General features: G+C 49.2%; 3 protein-coding genes across 3 annotated transcripts; 2 read left to right on the top strand and 1 right to left on the bottom strand.

The window, feature by feature from the left end:
* Window positions 1–35: 35 nt before the first annotated feature.
* BO85DRAFT_473773 (type I polyketide synthase) lies at window positions 36–8,526 on the top strand (the record flags this gene model as incomplete). The annotated part of the gene is made up of 15 exons (XM_025662642.1): window positions 36–622; window positions 696–1,209; window positions 1,270–1,393; window positions 1,462–1,589; window positions 1,631–1,943; window positions 2,310–2,576; window positions 2,637–4,774; window positions 4,842–4,938; window positions 5,004–5,014; window positions 5,076–5,939; window positions 6,026–6,259; window positions 6,321–6,395; window positions 6,460–6,800; window positions 6,857–7,337; window positions 7,400–8,526. The coding sequence occupies 15 exons, from the start codon at window positions 36–38 to the stop codon at window positions 8,285–8,287; spliced, it is 7,062 nt and encodes a 2,353-aa protein (XP_025521088.1). The 3' UTR covers window positions 8,288–8,526.
* Window positions 8,527–9,071: 545 nt separating this feature from the next.
* On the bottom strand, window positions 9,072–10,280 carry BO85DRAFT_465095 (oxidase ustYa family protein; the record flags this gene model as incomplete). The annotated part of the gene is made up of 5 exons (XM_025662027.1): window positions 9,072–9,433; window positions 9,487–9,631; window positions 9,691–9,959; window positions 10,010–10,136; window positions 10,203–10,280. 5 exons carry the CDS (start codon window positions 10,278–10,280, stop codon window positions 9,195–9,197), a joined length of 858 nt encoding a protein of 285 aa, XP_025521087.1. The 3' UTR covers window positions 9,072–9,194.
* Window positions 10,281–11,562: 1,282 nt separating this feature from the next.
* BO85DRAFT_483019 (uncharacterized protein) lies at window positions 11,563–11,909 on the top strand (the record flags this gene model as incomplete). Its single annotated transcript, XM_025663133.1, has 2 exons — window positions 11,563–11,628; window positions 11,685–11,909. 2 exons carry the CDS (start codon window positions 11,563–11,565, stop codon window positions 11,907–11,909), a joined length of 291 nt encoding a protein of 96 aa, XP_025521086.1.
* Window positions 11,910–13,310: the final 1,401 nt, after the last annotated feature.

Raw genomic sequence — 13,310 nt, 5'->3', positions numbered from 1 at the left:
CTGTTACCCTACGAGTGATCCCATCACCTTGCATCATGTATTTCCTTGTGAGAGTCATTTCTCACATCTTTGCGGTTTTTCAATTCCTCCGGACAAAACTGAGCAGCCTTAAATCGACCGAAACGGCCACATCCTGCCCGTTAGCCATTGTAGGGGTGGGGCTGAGGCTTCCCGGTGGAGTCAAAACCGACTCCGAATTCTGGGATCTTCTCGTCAACAAACGGTGCGCTCGAAGGGAACTGCCGCCAGATCGGTACAACATCAATGGGTTCTATAGCGAGTCGGGCCAAAGGGGATCCGTGCGTTGCAAGTATGCTTATTGCCTGGATGAAGATATCAGCAAATTCGACGCGGAGTTTTTCAATATCTCCCCTGTCGAGCTTGCCAGGATGGACCCACAGCAACGTCTCCTATTGAAGGTGGTCTGGGAATGTATGGAGAGCGGAGGTCAGGTCGCATGGCAGGGAAGGGATATTGGGTGTTTTGTCGGGGTCTTTGGGGAAGACTGGCTAGATATGACCCGCAAGGACTATCAGAATTTGGGTCAGGGTCGGGTTGGCGGCACGGGGGATTTTGCTCTTGCCAATCGAGTTTCATACCATTACGATCTCACGGGGCCCAGGTAAGTCGCACACAGTTGCATCCTGCCCGCTCCGTCAAAGAGGCTATGATGCTGACGTATATAACCACAAAAGCTGCACAGTTCGAACAGCTTGCTCCTCATCTCTTGTCGGTCTCGACATGGCTCAACGTGCCATTGCAACAGGGGAGTGCTCCTCCGCGATCGTGGCAGGTACTAGCCTCCTTCTTACGCCAACTTATACAATTGCCATGACCGAGGAAGACGCACTGTCTCCAGACGGAAAATGTAAAACGTTCGACGCTTCTGCAAATGGATACGCTCGCGGGGAGGCAATCAACGCTATCTACGTAAAGAAGCTTGAGGATGCCATTCGCGACAATGATCCCATCCGGGGAGTGATCCGGGGGACGGGTACGAACAGTGATGGGAAAACCGCAGGACTATCCACACCCAGTGCTGAAGCCCAGGCAGCACTCATTCAGAAGACCTACGAGCAGGCAGGGATCTCGGATCTTTCACAGACGGTATATATCGAGGCTCATGGCACAGGAACAACAGTTGGAGACCGAACCGAGGCTGCGGGGATTGCCAAAATGTTTGGAAAAAAGGGTATCGTTATGGGAGCGGTAATATTGGTCCTCTGTTAAACAGCCTTAACGTTTGCAACTGACAGCGTTGTTTTGTAGGTAAAACCAAATTTGGGTCATTCAGAGGGTGCTTCAGGGCTTACCGGTTTGATCGAAGCTGTGCTTGCTCTCGAGCACAAACAGATCCCGCCAAACATTCATTTCTCCACACCTAATCCAGGCAGTATGACAAAACCTTCAGTTCCCGTTATTTTACTCTCAGTTACTGATAGTTTTCTGTGTGCCTTCCAGTACCATTTGAGGAAGCCCGACTCAAAGTACCCACAGAGACGCTGCCCTGGCCAGTGAACCGCATGGAAAGGGTCAGTGTCAACTCCTTCGGTATTGGAGGCGTGAACTCACACGTAAGACACCGTCCAGTAAGCTCAGATATTCGCGAAAAATGCTCTAATTCTTGTAGACTATTGTCGAATCAGCCCCGTCCAACGCCCGAGGTTTGAAGAGGAATAAAAACGGCAAAAGGCGGTCTTATCTTCATGTTGTTTCTGCCGACAGTATGGAATCACTTGCAGACCGGCTTCACGCAACGAAGGAATACCTGGCGAACAGACGAGTGCCCATAATTGATGTCGCATATACACTCGGTCAACGTCGAGATCACATGGTCTGTCGAGGCTTTGTCATAAGTGACGATTATGGTCAACCTGCCGTGTCGGATACGCGCAGAACCCCGACGAAGAACCAACCCCTGGCCTTTGTCTTCAACGGACAAGGTGCGCAATGGGCGGGTATGGCTTCCGAGCTTCTGCGGGCCTTTCCTTCCTTTTGCAGCAGCATAGAAAAAATGGATATGGCCTTGAGGGCCCTCGAGGATTCTCCATCGTGGACAATCTTAGGTATAAAGGATATATCTTGTTGCTTCGCTGCAACAGCCTATGCTAACCAGTATCGATTTAGACTCTCTTGAAGATGCAGCTTTCGCATTCTGGACCAACAAAGCAGAATTTGTACAGCCTATGTGCACTGCACTCCAAATTGCACTTGTGGACTTATTGGCTGCGTGGAACATTAAGCCAGCTACGGTAGTGGGCCATTCCAGTGGAGAAATAGCTGCAGCTTATGCGATGGAAGCTTGACAGCCGAAGAAGCAATTGTGATTGCTTTCTACCGCGGGAAATTAGCCAGTTCACTCCCGATTGAAGGGGCCATGGCTGCCATCGGTTTGAGCCCACAGGAAGTTGAAGAGTTCCTGGTGGAGGGGGCAGTCATTGCCTGTGAGAATAGCCCTCACAGTGTGACCATCTCCGGCGACGTAAAGAAGGTAGAGGCAGTGGGTCACAAGATCAATCTTGCGCGGCCGGAAGCCTTCTATAGGCGTCTACAGGTCAATATTGCGTACCACTCCCGTAAGTTCCATACCTACTTTGTACGTATTTACCAACTATACTGATAATTGGGGTCTACAGATCACATGAAAGCTATCGGAGAGGCATACAGAACCATTCTCGAAAAACATGTTGGAACTCATCCACCCCTTCCATATTCCACAGTGAGCGTAGATTTTCAATCAGGTCTGCCTCAATTGGACGCCGCGTACTGGCAGAGGAACCTAGAATATCCTGTGCGCTTCTGCTCTGTGGTTCAGTCCTTACTAAAAGTTGAAGAAGGTGCCGTCTTCGTCGAGATCGGGCCGCACTCAACACTTGCTGGCCCCCTCCGGCAGATTTATTCATCTAACGGACCCCAGTCTAATGTTACGTACATTCCCACACTTGTCAGAGGAAAGAGCTTGGTTAGCAGTATGATGGCTACTGCGGGCCATATTTTTACCCTTGGAGTGAACGTCAACCTCGGCCTTGTCAACGGGACTAGGGACGAGACAGTTCTCACTGACCTTCCCCTTTACTCCTGGAAGGAACGCACCGCATACTGGGAAGAAAGCAGAGTCACGAAGAGGTGGAGATTCCGGACCTTCCCCAATCATGAGCTTCTGGGGTCACCGCTGCTCGAGGCCAGTGATCTGGAGCCTGCATGGAGAAACATTCTTCAACTGGAGGATGTACCGTGGCTGGAGGACCACCAACCTGGTGGTGATATTGTCTTCCCAGGTGCCGGATATATCGCTATGGTGGGAGAAGCTATTCGAAGGATCACTGGTATCCCTGAATATACAATTCATCGGCTGCATATGAATAATGCTTTGTTACTTCATCCAGGGACGCCGGTGGAGATTATAACAAATATAAGACCAGGAAGGATCACGAGCGTGTCAGACTCGGCGGCTTTTGAGTTCACAATATCCTCATTTGTCAATGAATACTGGACGAAACATTGTACTGGGTTCGTCAGGGCTGGCCGATGGACACAAAACACCGACTGTGATCTTATGGATGCTCTACCTCGAACGGTTAACTCGAGCATCTGGTACCGCGCCCTTTCCGCGCTCGGCTTGACATACGGCCCAACCTTTCAGGGCTTAGAAGACATTACTGTGGATCCGACAGGAGGTAAAGCAATAGCAACGGTAAATGGAAACTTTCAGCATAGCGAGTCATTCTACCACATCCATCCCACTATGATCGACCAGTGTCTGCAGCTAATGATCTTGGCCAAGTGTGGCGGCAAGTCACGCAAGATTGAGCGGCCAGTGGTACCAAAGACAATCAAGGAGCTTCAGATCGCACCGGCGAGCCAGGCTTTCTGTATTCAAGTTCAAGTATCAGTTGGTGCAGAAGATGACGACGTACTTGACGGTCGCATATTGGCATTCTCAAATGGACAACCTGCTCTCCAGATGGCGAGCTGCACTTTCAGTAGTCTGGACGTGCAGGAGAAAGTTGATGATCTTGCGGCGACGCAGATGAGGTGGGCTCCTCACATTGATCTGGTGCAGCATCAGGACCTTTTCGAGGTGAAGTCTATCAAAAGAACTGTCGTTTTGCTAGAACAACTTACTGTGCTTTGCATCCATGAAGCTTGCGACAGGCTCCGGTCCACAGTCATGGAGGTCGAGCACTTCGCTCAGTATAGAAACTGGCTGGAGGCGGAATCGATCCGCATTGCCAACGGCGAGTACGACCACATCGTCCCTGAGGCCCGTGGATGGTCCACATTGGATCCGCAACAACGCCATTCACTCATCAAGGCAATATCTGTGGAAGCCTTGGATAAGGTGCTATCAGCGCCTCTGGGTATAGCTATCGAATCTATATTGCAGAATATTGAAGGTCTGGCTAAAGGCGAAGTTCAACCACTGGAGCTCCTGACGAAGAATAATGTGCTGTCAAACATATACACTGCGAAGAATCAGACAGGCTCGTTCTTCGCAACCATGGGCCATACCAGACCTACAATCAAAGTCCTTGAGATTGGCGCAGGCACTGGCAGCACAACGGCGAGAGCCCTCAAGTCTCTTGTTACTGATAACGCGGTGCGAATGTACTCACAGTATACGTTTACAGACATTTCCCCTGGATTCTTTGCTACGGCAAAGGAACAATTCCAGGGGTATGAGCAGATTGACTTTCGTGTTCTCGATATTACCAGGGACATCGAGGAGCAGGGCTTTTCACCTCACAGCTTTGACTTAATCATCGCAGACAATGTGAGACCCACGTTTTACCTAGGGTTTCCCTTTTTAAATTATTTTTCATCGGCTCACTTCAATGCAGGTCCTACATGCAACCCCCTCGCTCCATGCCACGCTTCGTAATGTTCGACGGCTGCTTGCTCCCGGCGGTAAACTCTTCCTCCAAGAGCTTTGCACAGGTGAGCTTTGTTCTACCGTTCCTATTGAAGAGGAGCTCACACGATGCCAGAGATGCTTTTTATAGGCTTCATCATGGTGAGTTGGAAAGGATTGTTTTATCTACTCTAACTTTGCTTGTACTAACACCGAATGTTAGGGCACACTTCCCGGATGGTGGCTGGGAAGCGAGGACGGACGCCAATCTAGGCCTTATGTTTCCGTCCAGCGATGGGACGATGAACTACGGAAGGCCGGATTTACGGGTGTCGACTCTGCTATCTTCGACGACGATCAGCCCTACCATGTCAATGCTTACATGATTTCATCTCCGGCGGCAGATAAATGCAATGTTATATCCACCCCGGTCACTCTTCTATACCGATCCAAAATCAACGTCGCAGCAAGCAATATCGAACGAACCTTGATCAAGAAAGGTTACAGCGTGTCATGGCAAAAGTTGGGAAAGGATTTGCCAGCGGAACAAATTGTAGTTTCGTTATTGGATCTAGAAGGGCCCTTTTTCCACGAAATTGCTCGCGAAGATTGGAACGCCTTCGTTGCTTATATTACCTCCACAGAGTTTGGGAGCATGATCTGGATAACGAAAAACTGCCAAATCCACTGCGACGATCCGCGCTATTCATTAGTGTTGGGAGTTGCGCGGAATGTTCGGTTCGAGTTATCTGTCGATTTTGTGACGGTAGAAGTCGACGAGTTTTCTTCTCAAGAGGCGACAGAGAGTCTGGAGAAGATTATCGCAAACTTCCGCGCCCAGAAGAGGCGAGACAAAGCAGACATTGACCCGGAATATGCAATCGTCAACGGCATAACGCATGTTCCTAGATATTTTCCATGTTCCCCAAGCGAGCACGTGGATGATCCGGAAGAGGGCACTGGAAGAAAGTTATGTATTGACAAGAAAGGATCGCTGGATTCGCTGTCATGGGTGCAGACGCGCCCAAGGGATTTGGATGATTATGAGATAGAGATTCAGTTGGAGGCTATTGGGCTTAACTTCAAGGTGTGTAAAACTTACCCGCGACTGTTTCCTTGGTGAATTCAATTGCCTGTAAATTGCCAGCTGCTGACTATTTATTCTGGCACTAGGACGTACTCATTGCAATGGGCGTGATCGGTGGGTCCAAGACAGCACTGGGACTAGAAGGGTCAGGAACGGTGACCAGGACCGGAGCTGGTGTGGCCCGACTCCAGGAAGGTGATCGAGTGATGACCGGGGCTTCAAGGGGATGTTTCTCTAGCAGTGTGATTACGACAGAGAGTCTCTGTGTTCGCATTGCGATCCATTCTCTCATTGAGCTTGCGAAGTTGCAAGCGGGAGATGTATGTCGTTTCCCGAAGTAGTCATTTTTGTTGATTTCCTCGAACTAACAATTGCTCTCAGACTATTCTCATCCATTCTGCCTGCGGGGGCGTTGGCCAAGCCGCTATCCAGCTCAGTCAAATGATAGGCGCCGAGGTTGGTCAAGCATACCGGGGCAGCAGGGCCATATAATTGGATCTTTGAAGCTGACGGGATATAGGTCTATGCCACAGTTGGGAGCGTGGATAAAGTCCTATTTCTTACAGAAAACTTTGGGATCCCCCGATCCCGAATATACAATTCACGAGACTCCAGCTTTGCAGATAAGGTCCTGCACGATACCGAGGGCAGAGGCGTGGACGTGGTTCTAAATTCGCTGTCTGGAGAGTTGCTCCACGCGTCCTGGCGGTGCGTTGCCAGCTTCGGGACAATGGTAGAGCTAGGGAAGCGCGACTTTCTCGACTACGGAATGCTCAGCATGAACGAGTTTGCAGACAACCGAACTTTCTCCGGTGTCGATCTGTCCGTGTTGATCGACAAAAAGCCCCAGGTGATCCAACGGTAAGTGGATATCCCGCGCAGATGCCCTGCAATTTGCTAACCATTCTACAACACAGTTATCTACAACAATGCGTAGACCTTCTCCAAGAGGGTCATCTGAAGCCGATCTACCCCAATCACGTTTTCGATGCAGTCGATGTGACAAAGGCATTCAGATACATGCAAGGTGGGCAGCACATTGGGAAGATCGTAGTGAGAATGCCAGAAGACCCGGAGCGATTAACCACGAACGTCGCTCTGGAAATCCCACCACTATTTTCCAGCGACAAGGCCTACCTTCTAGTGGGTGGCCTTGGTGGTCTGGGTCGAGCTGTCTCGGCCTGGATGATAGAGAATGGGGCCCGGCATCTGGTGTATTTGTCTCCAACTGCGCACATCAAGCCCCGGACGCAGGAGGTATTCCGCGAACTGCAATTTTTGGGCGGTATGACCACGCTGGTTACAGGAACTGTCACGAACATCGAGGACGTCAGGCTGGCAGTGGACCTTAGCCCTCGACCAATCGCTGGTGTGCTACACATGCCAATGGTGTTACGGGTAAGGCATTTTGTAATCATTTTCTTCCCTTAAACCAGTCACTGACGAATGAATACTCCCAGGATCGGCCTCTAGGTGACATGACATTAGAGGACTGGGAGGGAGCGACCGCACCCAAAGTTCAGGGAGCGTGGAATCTGCACCAAGTCTTCGATCACAACGTAGACCTGGATTTCTTCCTCCTCATCAGTTCGATTGTGGGCCATCAAGGGAACTGGGGGCAGACCAACTACGCTGCCGGGGGCACATTCCAAGATGCCCTCACACGTCATCGCCGAGCACTAGGGCTGCCGGCAAATGTCATCGACGTTGGCGTCATGGGTGAAGTGGGCTTCGTCAGCGAAGACGCCGCAACTTTCCAGAAGTTAAAGGTTGTGAACCTCTTACTCTCGGAGAGCGAGGTCCTGCAATCTATCCGGGTGGTTCTAAGTCAGCAGCGTGCCGCAAAGGCCGCAGGAGCCAAATGCTCCGGTGGGATCGCCGACCTCCTCGTTGGCTCCATATCCAAAACGAGGGGACTCAATGGCCTTGCCAAGGACGACGTCCGGATGAGCGTACACCGGAATCTTAGCACGTCTCGCAGCAACGCCCTAGTCTCAGGCGACAGTCCACTAAAACAGTTCCTCCACAGGGTGGCTGCGAATCCTGACGTGTTGAGCGAAGACTCAAGCCTTGATATTGTTACCAGTGAGATTGTGAATATGCTTTGCTCGATCATGTCCCTGCGTACAGAAGATATGGATGTCACCTCCTCGTTGACTGCCCTGGGTCTTGATTCTCTGGTCAGTGTCGAGATCCGCAGATGGTGGCGGCAAAACCTCGGGCTCGAGATCAGTGTGCTGCAAATCACCTCGCTGGGTTCCGTTCAGCAGCTAGGTGTGCTCGCCATTGAATCACTTCGGGAGAAGTACCTGGGAGATAAGGAGCAACTTTCTCCACCGGAGAAGTAAATGTTGTCTGTCGAACATGCATTTCTCTACGCCGATCCCAGATAGTGTGAACCAAATGACGATTTACTCGTCGTTTTCAGCATGTATCGCAGGCCTGCGTGGCGAATACACTCCGAGACGGTTGCATGTACGCTCAGTCCTGGATGTATTTTACTTTTGTTAGAGTTGTGGCTGGAAGGTGAGGGGTTTTTCTCGAGCATGAGGGTTGGTCTATTTCGACGCTGCGATGGACTCGAGCTGTGCCGCGCATCCACACATCTTTGGTTCAGGAACTGGTAGTACAGGGGTGTCAGACCAGGGACAGAAACACAGTTTATTCAGATTGAGAAGTTTCTGATACTCAGTGCTGTTACATATAAGGCACCAACAAAACATAGGACTTCTGGTATAAATTCGGCTCTTCGGATAGGTCGGACTAGATCATGACATATTAAACAGTTCCGCACCGTTGCCAGATGGCTTGAATATATTTAAAACATGTCGAGACACCTTGAAGATGTAGCTGTGATGGAATAAGTCATTCACTACACTTTTGATCTTCGATTAGCAACGCTACTCCTAGTAATGAAGAATATATATTAGTTTAGAGTATCTTTTCAAATAAAGAAGGTCATTTGATATCAGACCCAACGGTGACTGGTCATGTGGGAAAGGCCATTGCTGACTAATACTGAGACGGATGACTTGATCAAACTAAGCAAACATTGCAAACTCACAAGGGAGCATTTCTGGCAGGACCAACAACAGTTTGATCAGTTCATCATTGATTACTTCCGCTGTTGATAAACTGAATCCCCCTAGGTAATCACACAGTGGAATAGCAATATTGGTAGATACACGCACCACACCGCAAACACGAAAACTGGTCTCCGCCATACATCATCTCCGACATTTACTACCAGGACATTCATGAATTTGAAGACGGATTCGGACGAGGGTTGCCCTCCCCTTGGTGATGATGCCCTAGAGGATACCCTATTTCAAAGTCTGGCTCTCCTACAAATGGATTAGGCCAGAGGTATGCATCCTTTGGCCGGGGCGCAATATGCCAATCTCCGACTTCTCGACCTTTTGCCCACTCGAGCATGGGGTCAATATTCCCACATTGGCGCTTGAGATGGAAGTCGGGCCAAGGCGCCTCTTGTCCTTCAACATAGGTGAAGGTAACAATACCAGTATCCGCTTTGCAAAGGACGAACTGCAAAGCATATCTAGACAGTGGCCTAGATGGATCCAGTCCATATTGTTACTACTCCCCTTCCGCTTGCTGTGATGGTGTTCGGGATGATAGCCCGGATAATCAGCATAGGCCTTTTTTCGGAGGCTATCCAAGCAGTGTATTTGCTGTCACTCTGGTGATCAACACACGTTTCTGATGGAATTAGCTGAGCGACAGAACATACGTGTGATATATCTAACTTTCCCACAAAGAGGTCTTCCTCGTGTCCCCAATACTCACGGTCCCATCTTGCAGCCGTACCAGGGTTCTGGCCGAGCTTTTCAATCTCCTCCCGAGTGAGCCAGAACAGTGGTGTGTCATTGTACTTGTACCACTCGGCATCGTTCTCTGGTCCTGGTTCTTGACGGGCGATGGACGGATCTGGTGGCGGTAAGAGAGTGCTGTTCATCGTCGCTATGCGCTGGGGTAGCTCCACATCATCAAGAATTGGTGCTATCAAAAGTCAGTTCAAGATGACACTTTAGATATACATTCAAGCATACACCAGTAAAGACTTCCACGCAGAGCTGCGTTCTTCTCCGAGTGCAAGTACGTGTCAAATGACACGGCGAGAAGTAGGAAAAGGATGACAGTGGTAAAGAATACAGTGCATATCAGGCAGATATTCAGCTCTGGTGGCCTTCTTCTGTTTCCGCTCTGGCACTGGCAGGCTGTAGACAAATGCTTGTCGCCTACAGTCTTATCTACCTCGTGAGGTAAAGCTTCATATCGTCTCTTGGAAAATCCGCTGCTGATTGTTGGGAACAGGCTCATTCTGCTTTTGTTCTGCTCGCAGATTTAACTGCGGATGGTCATTAAACAAGGATTAGAAGAACTGTATTGAGAAGATTGAACATGCTCGAATTTAGAGCGAGAGAAACTTAGATCGAGCCTGAGTGTCGCAGCCACTCATCACCATGGCGTCGATCACTGCATATGTGTGAGTAACGAGGTGCACTGCGTTTCAAGGGGTTAGGTCTGAGCATATCAATTACCCGGAAGATTATTCCACCTGATTCGCGTCATGTAGACTGACATTTTCCCCTTACCCCCTGACAGCCGGGTTCTGTCTTGATGGGAAGCAAGGGAAGGCTGCAGGCAGACCAAACAAATCTCCATATAGGGAAGAGAAACCTAAGTCGTTTAAATATCACTCCTTGCAAATGTTATCATACATCTCGCCGGTGATTCCCTTTCCTAGACTGGTCTACACTCGCGATCACATAATGGAAGAGCACTTTGAGAATATTTACATCAGGCAAGGCGGACATTCCTGGATCATCCCTTGCTAGTCAGCGACTCGAATCGCTTTAACGTGTTGGTATACATCCTATACCCGTCTTCACCGCAAATTTCGCCTTACATATCAGAACGCAAGACAGGCACTCGACTACCCCAACCATGAAATGTAGCAGCCCATTGACGAGTGCGGGGATAGTACGTCAGTATGTTCCGCGGAGCTAATCAACTTTGTGGAATACGATTGCATTGACTCTGAGTACCAATGCCAATCGCTAAATCACGCACCGCGTCCTTTCCGGTCGGATGGCTAACGACACCAGGGAACTCTTGCCTCTACGTAATTTAATGTATTGGCTCATCATATGTGCATTCTCGAAGATCCCTAGCGCTCGTTTGTGTCGCATAGAATGCAACAGAAAGATGTTGTTAGTGGCAATCACTCAACCTGCTGGATTTCTGTCGTGATAATCCAGATGCACTGTCATTATACAGAGGACAAATACGCTGATCATGGCTTCTACAGGAACCTCCATTTAATCTCTCAATCAAGCCCCTTGTGTGAATCCTCACATACTATCTACGGAGATGGAACCCATTCAGACAACACGTCGTGGGTCACCTCGCAGAATGATGGTATAGGCAACTACATTGGCGCAGGAAGGCCGGCGTATGTTGGTGTCGTTCTACAGCGCTGCGGTAGATATAAAGGCCATGGTACTCTCTTTGTATGTATTACAACTATCAATCCAGGCCATTCCCATTCCCAAACGCTTGCATATCGAAACACTCGACAGCTCCGATAACTCAACACATAATGAGACTCACTCCCATGATCCTGGCCATGGCCACAGCGGCAATGGCAATCCCTTTGACCCATGACGTTAGTATTATGCATGGAGCCATCTCATTGAACTGCGCATTAATCAGTGTGGATAGACGAACGTAAACCGTGGGGAAGCCGTGGCTGAAGCACCGGAGTATAACCCTACACTTGAGCCGCATTCGAAGCGTCAGGATTACCCTCCTGCATTCGAAGTCAAACCGCCGAAGCGTCAGGATTACCCTCCGGCCTTCGAGGTCCCTCCGTCGAAGCGTCAGGACTACCCTCCTGCATTCGAAGTCCATTCTTCCGAGCACGCGACTGCTAATAAGGACGCATAGAGATATGACTGACAATGCAGTGCATCCAAGCGCAACAGCGGCGCTCTATAAATCGCAGGAATTTCAAACATGTCGCAACCCGAGCGTCTGACAAGGAGAGCTTGCTGTCGAGCTTTGGTCATTGAGCTTTATCGCATCCGTGACCCCTGGATTTCTAAATGACCGGCTATTTTGGGCTTACGGGATCAGCTGATGAAATCGAGGTTTCGATTTTGATGTCACTCTTTTGCACTTTACTTATTTGCTTTCAGGCTACTGAGCCGATCAAAGTTAATCCTATTGAGTGTTGCACCATTAGTTTATGAGTCGCAACAGATGGAATGGAACCAATTTTGACCAATTCTCTTCTAGTCAATTCACCAGTACGCACCGGGCCACGACAGAGCGATCATAGCATTGTTAGTATCTCTTCATGTCCTGGACACCTTAGAAAACTTGCAGCAATGAATCAGCGTGGTTGGTATCAATGCCTCGTTACACGTTACAACTTAAATAACCGAGACATTTGAGCCGCCCAACTCACAATCAAAACCGCAAAAGTGGACTGCCTCCTTCACCCAATTTAATTTCAGGATATAATTGTGCCAAATTATTGACAACATAGACCTTGGAGTATAAAGCCACACCCAATACTGCTGGGAGAGGGGGCAGCTGAGACCTTCGTAGAGTAAGTGCAGTCTGAAATGTCGGGCGAATTGGCGAGATATTCCAGTAGACTCTAGTCGGTACCGTGCCCGATATCCCTAGCTTATGGCAGGTACCTCACAACCAGACAAACTCCGACGGGTCAACATCTACATGCTCGTGTTGTTCCCAATGTGCGAGTGTATACGAAAATAATAGGGTTTGTTAGTCGACACAGCATATAGATCGCAGTGAGCAGAAACATAGCATCAATTGAAAATAGCAGAAACACAGAAGGTAGTGATGAATTTAAATTAGGCAGTATCCATTGAAATATTTAAATATTTCAGATACTCAATGCAACAGCGAGACAGCATTGACATCGGAGTGACTAATTGAGCAACGTTACTCTAATTGTACTATTGAACGGATATTCAGTTTGCTCTTTTCCCACTACATTCTTATTGAACAGTCAATACTTAATTAAGAAGTTGTAATTGCCGTGCGCGCCCGGGCCGGCAGGTCGGGGATACGATCCCGCCCTTCGCAAGGTACCCCCGAATGCAGAATTCTGCCGGTATGAATATCCGGGGCCAGAAACGATCGGCATCCCGGCGGACCCTGGCGGCCATTGCCGGGCGGATGCCGGGGCTTATGCCAAGATGATTATAGGGTGTCATTAATCGTTATGTTTCTAATTGACTCTGTATTACTCGTTGAGTATATAATCCTCGGTTCTTCCGCGAAAAGGTTGGCGACCATGTCATGTCAATTCTA

This window comes from Aspergillus piperis (genome assembly GCF_003184755.1).
Source record: "Aspergillus piperis CBS 112811 unplaced genomic scaffold BO85scaffold_1, whole genome shotgun sequence".
In the NCBI taxonomy this organism is placed as follows: domain Eukaryota; kingdom Fungi; phylum Ascomycota; class Eurotiomycetes; order Eurotiales; family Aspergillaceae; genus Aspergillus; species Aspergillus piperis.
Note: the sequence above shows the minus strand (reverse complement) of the source record. Positions and strands in the feature narration are given on the sequence as shown.